The sequence below is a fragment of the Chenopodium album genome, chromosome 15, assembly GCF_948465745.1.
Source record: "Chenopodium album chromosome 15, dcCheAlbu1.1, whole genome shotgun sequence".
Taxonomy (NCBI): domain Eukaryota; kingdom Viridiplantae; phylum Streptophyta; class Magnoliopsida; order Caryophyllales; family Amaranthaceae; genus Chenopodium; species Chenopodium album.
In genome coordinates, this window is record NC_137848.1 from 493899 (window position 1) to 510759 (window position 16861).

At 35.7% G+C, this 16861-nt stretch overlaps 1 protein-coding gene across 1 annotated transcript; it reads left to right on the forward strand.

The window, feature by feature from the left end:
- The first annotated feature begins 10636 nt into the window (after window positions 1–10636).
- On the forward strand, window positions 10637–14937 carry LOC145582614 (uncharacterized). Its single transcript, XM_081639594.1, has 2 exons — window positions 10637–13346; window positions 14008–14937. The coding sequence occupies exons 1-2, from the start codon at window positions 10748–10750 to the stop codon at window positions 14454–14456; spliced, it is 3048 nt and encodes a 1015-aa protein (XP_081495720.1). The 5' UTR covers window positions 10637–10747; the 3' UTR covers window positions 14457–14937.
- Window positions 14938–16861: the final 1924 nt, after the last annotated feature.

Consider the following 16861-nt stretch of genomic DNA (forward strand, 5'->3'; position numbering starts at 1 on the left):
CTTTTATATATTTTAAGATCACAGTGTATGAAGATTACTATACTTAATAATTTTTTGCATGATACGATTTATTAAAAACTAAAAAGTAAACCAAGTACACAAATCGATCATTAATTCTATATAATTAAAAGAACACGATTATAATATTTTCAATTTGGGTTAAAAGATGGTTACATAATATCTAAAACCATCCATTTAGATAAATTTGATACCAAATATTCGATATGAGTCATATGACTTGATAAAAGTTCTCTCCATTTAACTAATTACTATTAAGTTGAAATACAATTAAAACTGGGGGGACATTGGATGCTCTCCACTATAACATTTCGCTATCTACATTGCAATAATCTTATTACCAAAATAAGCTTTATTAAAGTATGTAAAAGGTGTTTAGAAAGTGAGTCTTTTGTCGTAAAATTATGAACACGTCCTTGCTTCACTTTGATTAACGGTACTAGCTAGCATTGTCACACCGCAATTTCACCAATAATTATGTCATTTTTATATTATTTTTTTTTTTACCAATTTGACTGACTTAGCTTTTCAGTAGATGATCTAATCTAATGGTTCATATGTGATTTTCTTACCTTCTTTTTATATCACACGAGATTGGTGATTTTGTGGGGTTGGTGGACGCCTATTTCATCTTCAATCACAACTATTTTTCATTAGGATGGGAAATGATTTAAATGAAAGCATTTTCGAAATAGGTTCAGTTCAAGTTATGGCGAGCCAAGTTATATTGAGTCAATTGGTTGGATACAATTTAGTTGGATTAATTTGCTTAAAAGGAAAATAGTTTGATATTGGTTATATTTTATATATATATGCTTCAAAACAATTAATTCAAAGTAAAATTAGAATTTAGAATTTGGTTTTTATGACTTTTACCACTAAAAAAAAATACGAAATTGTTTTTTATCACTAAACTTTTACAAATTTTATTTTACCACCAACTAAAAATCAAAAAACTGTTTTTCACCACCTACCTCCAAAGGAACCGTTAAATTTAACGATTTTTATAAAAATTATTCGATATTCATGTCAAAAACATGTTCTTTAGAGCTTTCGGGGGTTTGGATTCGATTTGAGGTCAAAATTCACTAAAAATTATCGAAAATGTCTCATTTTGTATGGGTCACACAAATCGAGGTATTTTTAGTAGACAAAATGAGGTATTTACTATAACTTTTAGTCAATTCTAACCTCAAATCGAGCCCAATGGCCAAATTGACCCCCAAAATATTAAAGAACATGTTTTTGACACGAAAATCGAATAATTTTTTAAATTCCGTTAAATTTAATGGTTATTTTGACAGCAGGTGGTGAAAAACAAGTTTTAGATTTTTAATTGGTGGTAAAATAAAACTTTTAGAAGTTTGACGGTAAAAAACAATTTCGTGTTTTTGTTGGTGGTAAAAAAAAAAAAAAAAAAAAAAAAAAACTGTGTTGTTTCTTAATGGTAAAAGTCAAAAAAAAAAAAAAACCCTAGAATTTTGGTTTTGTGTCAATTTTCCAATACATCATCTCATTACTCTTGCCCTTCATATAATTACAAATGGGATAGTTTTCAAATGGCTACAATAAAATTGTAGTCATTATATTAGATGAAATCTGAACCATTCATAAAACTTTGACTAATCCAAACCTTTTATTCAGATGACTTTATTGTTTAAAAGAATATTTTGACAAAATAGAAAGAGAATAAACTACTCCACGTTTTTTCAGTTTCTATCCTTTAATATTACTCTGCTTTGCTTCCTTCTGCTTAGCAATTCCATCTTGTTCAAGAATTTAGTAGGAAAAAAAAAAATTACGAATAGGATCTGGTTATGGTGGATTTATGATTTATCATTTGCGACTTCTTTTTTTGTTTTAAATTATTTTTTTTTAAATTTAAAATAGATTACAATTCCTTACATGTACTTCATGGAATAATGGGAGTTGGGCGATTTTTTTTATAAAGCATGATGATGATGAATGCTTAATTTTGGTGGGGAAAAAAAAAATGTAATTGTCCCTTGTTAAATTAATCCTTAATTATATAATCAACCGTGTTTGATCGATGGAGATGTCCTTTATTTTGGAGGCAGAGAAATCATAAATGAAGTTTAAACATACTTTTTTTTTTTTTTTTTTTTGCTATATTTTTATGTCAAACAATTACATGAACGGACTAGATTAATCCATAAATTTTGAAGGTCAAGATTGAAAGCAGTTACAATGGCTACATTTTTATTGTAGCCATTGAAAAGTCATCCCAAGTATATAAACACAAACTAGTATTACAAACATGGTTATGTTAGTTATTAATAGATAACAAATCAAACTCATTTATTAATTTATACACAGTCTTAGTAATTACAAAATATTTTATAATTTCTAATTATAGGAACTCCAAAATTTTATTACTATTTTAGAAAATATGTCAACATTTTTAATAACATTGTAAAATAGTAAACATGATTATTTTTGAATTAAGGGTCTGTTTACATTTACTGAAATGAAGTGAATTGAGCTGAAATAAATATTTTATGAGAGAAGGAAATTAGGAGCTGAACTGAACTGAAATTAAGTTGAAGTGAACAGACCCTAAAAGTACTCCGTGTTATATAGTTCATTTGGCACATGTTAGCTAGGATGCAACATTTTAATCAGCCGATCAATTTTCAATAAGTTACAATTTAGGATGTGATTGTTATAGCTTATAAATGTTGATGCGTTGTTAGTGTGACGATGCCTCTTTGCCTCGTGGTAGGCAATGTAAACGTATTCAAACAGTCATACTAACAAAAAGTCGAATTCTATGAGCATATTTGCCCGCAAACAACGCGAAGTGAGCCAAAATATGTTCAAAATTTCAAATACTAGTATAATTGAAATTCTCAATTTTAATAATGGACATTTTTTTTATAGGTCCCAACTATCAATTAACTTATGGCGGTGTCAACTTGAAACATCCTTTTTAAATAAACTCCCCCTAAAGTTAAATTCGCCCTAAATTAATAGATAGTTAGGACCTTTAAAGAAGATCGGGCATAGTTAAGACTTCTAGTAGACTTGTCATTTCGAGTCAACAAGTCGGGTTTAATTTTGGGTTGTTTGGGTCGTTTTGGTTCAAGTGGTTTGGATTGTTTGGATCATTACAAATTATGATAAATTGGTCAAATTGGGTCTATTTCGGGTCATTTGGGTCGAGTTCGGGTTCTCTATCAATAAAATGGATTTAGAATCGGATTAGGTCGGGTCAGGAATTGGCAGGTTTAATTGCTAGTGTCAATTTCTCCAAATTAAAATTACAATAAGTGGAGTAATTTCTCCCCTTCTTTAAGGTAATAAAATAACGAAGTTCGACTATAATATTGATACTTTCATAGCAATTTTTTTTTTTTTTTTTGGATAGTTAATTTCATATCAAGTTGAAACCTAGAACTAGGGGTTGTGTTGACATTTGAATAGTTTTGATGGTGATGATGATGAGAAAAACAAACTTCATCTACTGAGGTTTCTCTAGTGTTGGAATAGTTTGCAAGTGAAGTAGACCCAAGGAGTGGAAGAGTAATCGAAACTAGGAAGTATACAAGAGAAGCAGAGAAAAGTGATTAAGGAATAATAAAAGTTAAACATGGGCACGGGCCGTGCCGGCACGCGGGCGGCACGGGCCCGGCACGACTCCGGCACGGCCCGGCACGGGCACGGGTGGCGGCACGGCACGGCACGGCGGCCCACCTGTGGGCCGTGGGCCGTGCCGTGAACAAAAATCCGGAATCTGGCACGAGCACAGCACGGGCACGGCGGGTTGGCACGGTGGCCGGCACGTGGGCCGGCACGCTGGCACGACCCGCCGGCACGGCACGTGGCACGGCCCGGCACGAAGCCAGGCACGGCCCATGCCTTACCGTTGGAAAACTAGCCGTTTATGGCCGTTTTCCAACAGCTCTAAAACGGCTAATTTTCCCCCCCTTTTCCCACCCAAATTCCCTATAAATACCTCATATTTTCCTCCAAAAATATCACAATTCATCAAATCATCTATTCTCTCTTTTTTTTAATATGAAATTTCCACAAAATGCTTTACTAGAAGATGATTGGGCTAATTGTGAAAAATATATGCAGTTTTTACAATTACTATATGGTATGACACATTGTTTTTCTTCTGTATATAATCCTTGTGCTCATTCTTTTCTTAGCAATGCATGTTTACTTGCACAACTTTTTGCGGAACACCGATCACAACATGTTTATCGTGGATATCTTCCATCCATGGAGGATAGATGGCGTAAATATTACACCGATATTCCTATGATTTATATTTTTGCTTCTATTTTAGATCCTAGACAAAAATATGATGGCACCTTTTTATTAATTGATATTTATTATAATAACATGAATTTTAAAGATGATGTTGAAACTTTTAAGAATAAGGTGACGGATGAGTTTTTTAATTTATATAGAGTTTATGAAAGTAAATATGGAACCGTGTCTCGATTTGCCCCTTCTCAAACATCCAAAAATGTAAGTAAACGGGCCAAAGGTTTATTTGCACAAGCTGCTAACTTGATGTCTAAGTATTCAGGTACAGAATCATCATCATCTAGGAGAACACAAAGCGATGTTTCGGAGTTGCAAATGTACTTAAGTTACGACTTCATGAAAGGCATGGACGATGAAGAGAAGTTTGGCCTCGACATCCTCGATTGGTGGAAATCACAAGCCGTGAAACATCCAATTTTGTCGGCAATGGCTCGTGATATTTTTGCTATCCAAGTCTCCTCCGTTGCTTCCGAAAGAGCTTTTAGTGCGTCGGGAAGAGTTCTAGACGATAGAAGAACAAGACTAAAACCCGAAGCACTTGAAATGTGTGTTTGCTTCAAGGATTGGTTGGATGCCGAAACTCGTTCTCAAGATCGTACTTATGCACAAAACGACGACGATGAAGGAACGTCGACTTCTTTTAGTTCTCATACTTCTCAATCCACTCAATTGGCGGATGAACTTGAACCTCTAGGAGGCGAAGACGAAGATGAAGACGAAGGCGAAGACGAAGACGACCAATAATAATTACATGATTACATATTTACATTATACACTATTGTATTCTTTTTGTATTATCGAACTTCGTATTCCGTATAATAAATGAAGTTATTCAATATTCATACACTATTGTACGATTTTTAATTATCATTACTTATTTTGTAATTTTGTATTATTGAATTATCGTACATTCTTACCGGCTACCGTCATATAATAAAATAAGTTATTCTTCAATTTTTTGTGTTTTCGGATTATCGCACTCGTATTTTTTTTTTTATTATATGCATTGTTGTTTTTAATTCGTTTTTTTTTATCATTTATTTTTTTTTTTAAAAAAAAAAAAAAAAAAAAAGAAGGGTGGCACGGTTTGGCCCGCGGCCCGGCACGGCACGGCCCGCTAGGCACGTGGGTCGTGCCGTGCCGTGGGCTGGGGTGTGCCAATTTCAGGCACGGCACGGCACGCCGCGGAGCCGGCACGGCACGGCCCCGACCCCTGCACGGCCAGGCACGGCCCGTGCCCATGTTTAATAAAAGTATAGTTCCATAATAAGGAACTAGACCAGTGATCCTTAACAGGAACAAAGAGAGGAGCTTCCTAACCAGATGAGGATGTAACACCCCAATAATTCTCTCTTAAAAACCTGTGAGAAACCTGTAAATAACCTGAACAAATCCAAGAGAATTACTGGTGTGCTACCGCCACGTGTTCAAACGTTAAGGCTATCTCAGAAGTTAGCAGCGGAAAACCAAAACAGTTTTAAATAAACCTCAAAGCAAAGTATTTAAATCAAAATAAGTATTACAAGTTGGAACCTTTAAGGCCCTTATTCAAAACCCAAAAGTAATAGTAAGTAATTAAAATTCAGTGTTAAAACAAACTTAAACCAAGAGAAATAGTGTCAAATAAAATCGAGTTAAATAAAATCAAACTTGCAAGGAACGCGAAAATAAGCAACCAACTCTCTACTCAAGATCCCACAACCCTGATGAATGCTGCATGTGAGAGAACCTGTGGTTATTCTGCTCCCCAATATTACAAGTGTAAAAATTGGATCGTCACAGGGTCATTTGAAGGCGAAGGCCATGACCAAAGAAGGACACACACACAAAAGCACGCAATCAGCAAAGCTGAGTACATACAAGCTGCAAAGTAAAATAAGGAAGTACTTAACATGCTACTAATAATCAATCATACGCATCATTAAATCACAAACTCAACACACGACTCGATTATTTATTTAATTTCCTAATTAAATTAGGAGTGGTATTCCTAAATAGACTAGGATTATTTGTAAATCAATAATAAAAAAAAACACTACTTTATTTTAAAAACTTCCATAAAATAATTTATTTAATAAAATTACCATAAATATAATTACAAGAATAACATATAATTAAATTATAATTAAATTAAAATGTGGGGGATTACAATCTACCCCTCTTAAAAGAAGTTTCGCCCTCGAAACTTAACCCAAAAACCATAATTTTCCAAAATCATTCAAACTTTTTGTGTTTTGTATTGCTGTAAATTGCTTGCTTCTTAACAAACACACTTAACAAATCGGACTTTGTACTCAATGAACCCATATTTGGCTTAAATGTACATACTTTTATTGTATGTAAACGCAATAATAATGCATAATGATAACCAAAAACATGCAAAAACGTGCAAAATCAAGCAATAAATGATATAATTAAGGTAAAAGCGCGAAATTACATCGCATTCTTCCCCCCTCAAAAGAAAAGAGTTACGCCCTCGTAACTCACCTCGTCAAATAACTCGGGATACTTGTTCCTCATTTCTTCCTCGGCCTCCCAAGTGGCTTCTTCATATTCCTGATTAGACCAGAGGACCTTCACTATCTTCACATCTTTGTTTCTAGTACTGCGCACTTTGTGATCTAGTATCTTTACTGGTCTTTCTTCATAAGTTAGAGACTCATCTAATTGAATAGTCTCCGGTTGCAAAACATGGGTTTCACTAGGCACATACTGCTTTAGCTGGGAAATGTGGAACACATCATGCATTTTCTCAAACTCCATTGGCAAAGCCAATCTGTAAGCCACCTTTCCCACACGTTGGAGAATTTCATATGGCCCTACATACTTAGCACTAAGTTTCCCTTTCTTGCCAAATCGCATCACACCTTTTGTTGGAGAAACTTTTAGAAAGACCTTGTCCCCAACATTAAACTCATCATCTCTCCTCTTTAAGTCAGCATAACTTTTCTGTCTATCTTGTGCTGCCTTGATACGCGACTGGATTAGTCTCACCTTGCCCACCATATCCTCAATGAAATCTGTACCCAAAGTAACTCGTTCACTGTAGTCATTCCAGCAAACTGGACTTCTGCACTTCCTTCCATATAGTGCTTCAAAAGGTGCCATCTTGATGCTTGCATGGTAACTGTTATTGTAGGAGAATTCTATCAAAGGTAGGTGATCCTCCCAATTTCCTTGGAAATCTAAAGCACAAGCTCGTAACATATCCTCCATAGTTTGGTTTGTTCTCTCAGTCTGACCATCTGTTGCAGGGTGAAAAGCAGTACTCATCTTCAATGTTGTCCCAAGGTTCTCCTGCACTTTTTGCCAAAACTTTGATAGAAACCTCGAATCTCTATCTGACACTATGTCCTTAGGAACTCCATGCAACCGAACTACATTCTTCACATAGACAGTTGCTAGCTGCTTCTTATTGTCATTACTCCAGAAGTGCACCAATCCAGAGTTTTATTGCTCATCCATCTTGCACTTTACGTGATTTACATGTTTAGACTTGGTGATGACTCACATGCATGACAATTCAATCAATCCAATATCAATTAAATCAAGTAAAACAACTTTTCAATTTCAATTCTTGATTTATTAGTGGCAAGCAACATTTATTATTCATTCCTTTACTACCTCGGTGTATAAACACCTTGAGTGCATAAGGCACCCCAAACTCTTAACCTTGTCTTATAAGACATGAACCATTCCTTTACTCATCCTATTTCATTAAATCATGAATGAGTAATAATTAAATCATTTCACCAATCACATACCTTTGCCTCTAAGCACACCTTGCATAATTAGTACATAACCAATAATTGCAATAAGAAATAGTGCACATCAAATGAAATTCACAATGTATAACCAAACAATTTCACCCAGTCATCCCTAGACATGATACTAAGTTCTCGATCCATCCTTAAACATGCACCTAAAAGCAAGGTTTTGTAACTTGTACGTACCTTGAGTAAACAATTCGATTGGCCACTTTAAAGACTAGAAATCACCTTCTACAAAGTCCTCTCCTAAACCAAATAATAAAGAATAAATCAATACCAAAGCAATTAAAATTACAGCAATACTAAAGTATTTAAAAACCTCTCAAACCATTGAAATAAAGTCCTTAAATTAATCCAATTAGCCAAAACTAATAGTACAACATCCCAACTACAAGTTTAGGTGTTAAAATCATGAAAATATAGTGTTTAATAATAAATTACAGCAACTTTAAAGTGGTTAAATAAATCTGAAAATTTGGTTTAAGCATATAAAATAATCCCATAAGCATAATTATTTGAAAAAGCCATCATAAAGCAATTTAGTGTGTTAAAAACCTAAAAATACATCAATTCAACGCAATTAGAGGCTTCAAAATAGAAGATACAAAATCTGAAAATTTATTAATAATCAAAATAATTGAACTTAAACATAATTTACATATAATATAATTAGATAATTTAATTAGTACGTTTTAAACCCTAAAACCATGAAAAATCAACATTTAAACCCTAAATTTATAATTAAACCAAATCTGAAAATTCATTAAATAAATTAAACATGATGAAACTCATAAATTTATAAACTTTAATAACCCAAGTATAATATCAAACCATAATAATAATAATTCATGAACAAAATTTTAATAAAGATCAAAACTTTAATTAAAAATAACAAGAATAAGAGAAGGAGAAATAAGGGAAGGAGAAAGGGAGGAGGAAGCAAACTGCAGGGGGTGGCAGCAGGTGGCGGCTGGGCGGCGACAGGGTGGTGGACGGCGGCAGCAGTGGTGGCTGGCAGCAGCAGGGGCAGCAGCGAGCAGTTCAGTTTTTTTTTTTTTTTTTTCTCTTCGTGAAAGCAGTAGGAGGAAAAAGGAGAGTGAAAGTTTGTTTGTTTTTTTTTTTTACGTGAGAAGTGAGGGAGGAGGGGTATAAGGGTTTTTATTTTGGGCTTTTTAATTTCCTAATTAAATTAGGAGTGGTATTCCTAAATAGACTAGGATTATTTGTAAATCAATAATAAAAAAAAACACTACTTTATTTTAAAAACTTCCATAAAATAATTTATTTAATAAAATTACCATAAATATAATTACAAGAATAACATATAATTAAATTATAATTAAATTAAAATGTGGGGGATTACAGAGGACAACAAGCTAAATAGACTAGCTTGGGCTGCGTCAAAGATAACAATTCCAGAGGAACTTGGGCTGCAAGTTCCCGCATCCTGAAGAAGAAGTGATAGCAAAATTCCAGTCTTGGTCTGCGAAGAACTCAAGTTCTAGTGTACAGTGCATAGTTAAAGATCAACATTATGTAGAGAAACTTGAAAACTTTTATACTAAGGTTAATGATAAGTTTATTATTATAGGATTGTTGTAAATCTGTGATATATTAATATGCATGAAGCTTATTAGAAACGTGATAAAGCTTGGCAAGCTAATAAAATAGTAAGTTTTACAAAAAATAACTTTATGTTTGTGTATGAGTATACTTACAAATACGACTACATGAACCATTGAAACCACCCTCCTTCCCTTCATCCATCACAGAACCTCCTCCCTTCCTTCACCGTCGATAACCCTCCCTCTTCCCAGGCCACCATCAAAAACCACCCTCCTCTTTTTACTCCACCACCGAAACCCCCTATCTTCCCCCAACGCCGATAACCCCCCTCCTCATCTCGCACCATTGAAACCTTTATCCTCTATACTGAAACGAAGAGGAGAAATAAGGAAGAATAACTTTATCAGTGGCTGGGTGAAGGGAGGGGAGGTGGAGGGCAAGAAAGGAGAGTTACTAGAAGAAGGGGAAGGGAAGGGAAAGTGTTCGGAAAAGGGAAAGAGAAGACTTTCGAAAAGATTGGAAATAGAGGTCAGACTAAAAATAAACCTAGTAAATGATCATATGAGTTTAACGAAAGTGAATGATTTTCCTAAGTTTGAATAATTTAAAAATTATAAAAACTTAGCATTATTTAATGCGAATGGTCTAAAGTTAAGATTATTTTTTCTAATTTTTCTTTAAATTATACGGCCCCTATTATGAAATGAAAGGCATATAATAAAAACTTTTAGGTGAGAAGCAAATTATGCATGCTCCATGTGGGTAGAAGGCATAGTGAGAAAATTACAAACAACCCCAACTAAACGACAAACAAACAACCCAAAACCGAAATAAAATACAAAAAATCACCCTCCCAAAAAAAAATTTCAAAATCCAAAAAAAGCAACAGAAATTGGAATTACTCACTTAAAAACCCCACTTCTACTTCTAGCTCCATCTCCCTCCCTTCCTCCTCCTACCTCACTCTCTCTCTCTCTCTCTCTCTCTCTCTCTCTCCCTCATTACCTGCAACTCCCCCCTCTTCTCCTTCTTCTTCTTCCGCCATTAAAATCAACCGACAAAGACTCCAACAATAACAACCCAGAAATAAAATAATGCGAACCCCTCTTCTTCTTCTCTTCCTTCTTCTTCACTTCCACTTTCATTTCATCAATGGCAAAACATTACCAGAACACAAAGCTTTACTGGGTATTAAATCCGCCATTACAGACGACCCACAAGCTTCCCTCTCCTCCTGGAACACCACTACCCACCACTGTACTTGGCCATTCATCACTTGCTCTTCCACCTCTACCCACCATTCCACCATCGTTTCTCTCAACCTTTCTGGGTTAAACCTCACCGGAATCCTCTCCCCTGATATCGGCTTCTTAACCAACCTTCAAAACCTTACTGTAGCATCTAACGCCTTCTCCGGCCCTATTCCGCCGTCTGTCTCTCTCCTCACTGAACTCCGGTATCTTAACTTATCCAACAATATCTTCAATGAAACCTTCCCTTCTTCTCTCTCTTCCCTAAAAAAGCTCAATGTTCTCGATGTGTACAACAACAATCTCACCGGACCTTTGCCGTTGTCCGCCGTTGAGATGTCGGAGCTCCGGCATCTTCACTTGGGCGGTAACTACTTTTCCGGTGATATTCCTCCGGAGTACGGCCAATGGCAGAAGCTTGAGTACCTTGCAGTTTCCGGCAACGAGCTTGAAGGGAAAATACCGCCGGAAATTGGTAACTTAACCTCGTTAAAAGAGCTTTACATTGGGTACTTTAATGCTTACTCAGGTGGGGTTCCGCCGGAGATCGGAAACTTGACGGAGTTGGTTCGATTTGACGGTGCTAACTGTGGATTATCCGGCGAACTTCCGGCGGAGCTGGGAAGACTCCAGAAACTTGATACTTTGTTTCTTCAGGTGAATACTCTTTCTGGGTCACTCCCAAATGAGTTGGGATCCTTAAATAGCTTGAAATCCATGGATTTGTCGAACAACCTGTTTTCCGGTGAGATCCCTGTTTCTTTCTCTCTGTTGAAGAATCTAACTCTGTTGAATCTGTTTCGGAACAAATTGCACGGGGCCGTGCCGGATTTTATCGGAGATTTACCGGAGTTGGAGGTTCTCCAACTATGGGAAAACAATTTTACAGGAAGTATCCCAGAAAAGTTGGGTAGTAATGGTAGATTACAGCTTCTAGATCTTTCTTCTAACAAGCTTACTGGTAGTTTACCCCCAAATTTATGCAGAGGAGAGAGATTACAAACCCTAATTACATTGGGTAATTTCTTACTTGGTCCGATTCCTGAGAGTTTGGGAAGTTGTAGTTCATTGACCCGGGTTAGAATGGGTGAAAATTTCTTAAACGGGTCAATTCCAAAGGGTTTGTTTGGTCTTCCTAAGTTAACCCAAGTTGAGTTGCAGGACAATCTTCTTACCGGAGGTTTCCCTGAGACGGGGAGTTCAGTAGCGGCGAGTCTCGGTCAAATTTCGATATCGAATAATCAGCTTACCGGGAAGTTACCGGCTAGTATCGGTAACTTTTCCGGTGTTCAGAAGTTACTGCTTGATGGGAATAAGTTTAGTGGGAGTATTCCACCGGAGATTGGGAATTTACAACAGCTTTCTAAAATTGATTTTAGTAGTAATAGGTTTTCCGGTGAAATTCCGGCTGAGATTAGTAAGTGTAAGCTGCTTACATTCGTCGATCTCAGTCGGAATCAGCTCATTGGCGAGATTCCGAAGGAGATTACTGGTATGAGGATATTGAATTACTTAAATATATCGAGAAATCATTTGAGTGGCAATATTCCCGGTTCAATTTCTAGTATGCAAAGTTTAACATCAGTTGATTTTTCATATAATAATTTCACTGGTTTAGTACCTGAAACTGGGCAGTTTAGCTACTTTAATTATACTTCGTTTTTGGGTAATCCTGATTTATGTGGACCTTATTTGGGTCCTTGCAAAAATGGGGTTGTTGGTTCTTCACACCAAGGTCATGGTAAAGGCTTATCTGCTTCATTGAAGCTGCTCTTGGTCATTGGTCTTTTGTTGTGTTCGATTATCTTTGCAATTGCTGCGATCATCAAGGCTCGTTCTCTTAAGAAAGCGAGCGAGTCTAGAGCGTGGAAGCTGACCGCCTTCCAGCGGTTAGACTTCACGGCAGATGATGTTTTGGACTGCTTGAAGGAAGATAACATTATTGGGAAAGGTGGTGCTGGGATTGTTTACAAAGGAAATATGCCGAATGGTGATCAAGTCGCTGTTAAGAGACTTCCTGCAATGAGTAGGGGTTCATCTCATGATCATGGGTTTAATGCTGAGATTCAGACTCTAGGGAAGATTAGACATAGGCACATTGTTAGATTACTAGGGTTCTGCTCGAACCATGAGACTAATCTGTTGGTGTATGAGTACATGCCTAATGGAAGCTTAGGTGAGGTGATACATGGTAAGAAAGGCGGTCATTTGCATTGGGATACAAGGTATAAGATCGCAATCGAGGCAGCCAAAGGGCTTTGCTATCTCCATCATGATTGCTCGCCGTTGATTGTTCATCGCGATGTCAAGTCCAACAACATCCTGTTGGATTCGAGTTATGAGGCTCATGTTGCTGATTTTGGGCTTGCTAAGTTCTTGCAAGATTCAGGCACATCAGAATGCATGTCTGCTATTGCTGGCTCCTATGGATACATTGCCCCAGGTATAAATAATTCTAATCTAATCTAAATCTACTTTTCCTTGCAATTTAGGTAATTAATCTACTTATTATGATGATTATGCTGCCTAAATTTGGCCTGTTTTATACTTTTTGGTAGTACTATTTTGTCAAATTACTTGAATTTTTGTGTATCTATATTTGACTGGTGTAGAAGAATTAAGTTGTTGATTGTGATTCTGTTTGGATGTCTTTCTCAATGCTGGCTTGTTGCTATAGCCTTTTTTTGACTTAAATTTACACAGGAAATACATTTATGATGCGTTCCCCACTTTACCTAATGGTAGTTCATATCAAATCTGTCGCTTTCGTTATGCTTTAGCACAGTGATCTACTTTGTAACGAAATTCCGAAAATAATCAAACCTTACTTAGTACTGTAAATACTACTCCTACTAAGTGGGTCTTGTCAGTGACGATTTGACTAAATAATCCAATATTATCTTTGATAAGCTTCTAAAGTAGTCCACTAATCTTTGATCTTTTCAAAACGGATTCTTAGATTCTCGATATTCCGATATGTACTTGTTATTAGTTATTCAATGAGTTTAATCATTTAATATTGATTAGCTATAACAACCAAACGAAACAATAGTTTGGTGTATTTTGGTTGCTAATTACTAATGATTTTTTGGTTAATGATGCAGAATATGCCTACACATTGAAGGTTGATGAGAAAAGTGATGTTTACAGCTTCGGAGTGGTTCTCTTGGAACTCATAACTGGTAGGAAGCCAGTTGGTGAATTTGGTGATGGAGTTGATATAGTTCAATGGGTGAGGAAAATGACTGATGGGAACAAGGAAGGAGTCCTGAAAATCTTGGACCCTAGACTCCCTTCAGTTCCACTCCATGAGGTGATGCACGTATTCTATGTTTCCATGTTGTGTGTTGAAGAACAGGCGGTGGAACGACCCACAATGCGAGAGGTGGTTCAAATACTATTGGAAATCCCGAAACCACCAGCATCTGCCAAGCAAGGCGACGCCTCTCCCTTGGAATCACCCCAACAAATTACCACAGATGCCACAGATTCTCCTGCAAAGGAAGACCAGCCACCACCTAAATCGCCACCACCAGATCTTCTTAGTATTTAGTGTGCTCTACTCCTACACGAGTAATACTACTAGAATTTTCGCTACGTCTCTCGAAGTAATCAGAGTTGAGAGTAGCTAGCTTGATTGTCAGTGTTTTTAGCATGTTTTTTGGGTGGGAAAAGAATGATAAAAAGGGGGGTTGGGGAGTGTTAGACTGTTAGAGAGATTGGTTTGTGCTAACTAAGGTCTTAAATGTGTTTGTATTAATCTGGGTTGTACAGTTTTGTATTGGTTCGTTTAGCCATTAAATTAAGATTTCTAAAACATTTGTCTTCAATTTTACTTTTTTTTTTTAAAAAAATTTTGGCTACTGCTTGCTGGTTTTTCTGTTGTAACACTGAAGTTTCTGATGCAGAGCGCTTACTGAGTATCAGTGTAAAAAATGTGCGCAGGAGGAGAGAGAAAATGAATAATGATGGGCCTGTCTCCTTGATTCTAAAGATCGGTCTAATCCTTCAAAGTGGAGTTGTTGGGCACTCCACTAGGCAGCTCACCTGTGTAGGCCAATTGGGCATATAAAATTAATTATACTTACCTATTCATTCCTCCGAAATTAATAGTCATTTTTTTTTTTTTTTTTTTTTCAAATTATAATATGGATCAACTTAACTACTTGTATGAAGTTACTCTTTTCATCCTGGCTCCAAACATCAAATTTTCAGTGCATGCGACAATTTATTTTTCGGACATCTGAAAATAGCGTTTACGGGACATGAGACGAGTACAAGAGACAGTTAAAGAATTAAATAATGTGGAAGAAAAGATAGGTCCTAGAGCTTTAAATAAACTTAGTTGTGAGTACGTATAATGTTAAGTGTAGTAGTGATAGTACCGTAGGACAGTGGCTTGGATTGCTGTGATTATAGAGATTGAGATTCAAGGGCAGTGCGCCAGTGCCTACCCATTACCGAGACAGTGGGGTGCTTGGAAATTAAATAACAACAAATTATTTACGTATAAAAAAAATAAATAAATAAAATAGAAAAAATGATTGAATAAAGTGGTATGCTTTTATTATTAAAGTCATTTAAAAGAGTAGGACCAGTACTGGGATGGTCAAAAGAAAGGTGTAAATGCCTTGGAGTATGATATCAGTTGCTCCATATTCAAAGTTGGTCGCCCTCTTCTCAACGACAACTATATAGTAATGCTAATAATAAGTGGTAATATTCTTGCTAATTAAACTTTTTTAACCTTTATTGATTCACCCATACCCAAAATCCCAAATCATAGGTAGGGTTTAGTGTTATAAATACAACACTCCAATATGATTTATGGTAAATAAGATTTGTTTTAGTTCACCTTAATTTCAATTAAGGTGTTAAAAACTGACCCGATTCGATCTGACCTAAAAAAACTTGTTATTGGATTACATGGTATAATTGTATAAGATTATTGTTATAGTTTTACTCGGATCAGGTTCAATAATTTTGGGTTGGATCTATTTTAAAGTTGAGTCATGCTAAATTATTGTAGCCATAAGAGTAAAAATTTGAATCGATTTTTTTTCTAGATCAGGTCGGGTCGGGTTAGTTTACAATGTTATGATCTGACTATGAATCGATCGACAATGATCTGTCTATAAGTTAATATTTGAAATAACCCAATTTTTAAGCTTCGACTAAATATGAAACTGAACCTGTTATATCCTAAATAAACCCATTTACAACCCTATTGTGACAACTAGAGTCAAATTTTGAAACGAGTCAATGACAAACCCAACCAAAACTTAACCAAATTGAATAACCCTTTGATGGGTTTCCTGAAAAAATAACCGAGCATTTGGACTCAAACTTCTTTCTAGTCCACTTTCAACAAACACTTAAATTAATTAGAGATTTAAGTTTTGTTCAACAATAGCTAGTTTATAGTGGTTTCATCAAATTAAAAACATTGTCTAATTTACCTTTAAAAGTAATGGCATTATAGTGATTAGGATAGTTATTAGTAGTGTAAATAGTTATTAAACTGAAGGGAAAAAGTTTATAGCTAACAAAATCTATAGCTAAATAATTTACGGAACACACATACTTTAATTCTTAATTAGTTATTCATATCTATCTGTTAGTTTACAAGACAATAGTTATTTCTCTACATCTAGGTATGTAGCAACACAACTAACAACTGCTTCTTCAACTATATCTTGCTAAACAGAGCCTTGAACTAGTTAAACATATTTTAAAGCTAAGATTTCTCTTTTTGCCCCAACATCTCTGAACCAAAGATCACCATAATTGACTCAATTAACCCTTAGACTGCCACTCTTTCCTTGATCTTATAGGGTATGAATGGTCCTACAAAATTCGTTCATTCATAAGTTAATGTCTAACTACAGTCATTAACAAAATATAAATTCATATTTTGATATAAAATTGAGGAGATTTTATGTCCGTTCAAGGGTAATA

Coding starts and splice junctions, on each gene's coding strand:
- LOC145582614 (XM_081639594.1), top strand. CDS start 10,748: ATGCGAACCCCTCTTCTTCTTCTCTTCCTTCTTCTTCACTTCCACTTT. Junction 13,347..14,007: donor CTATGGATACATTGCCCCAG/GTATAAATAATT, acceptor TTAATGATGCAG/AATATGCCTACACATTGAAG.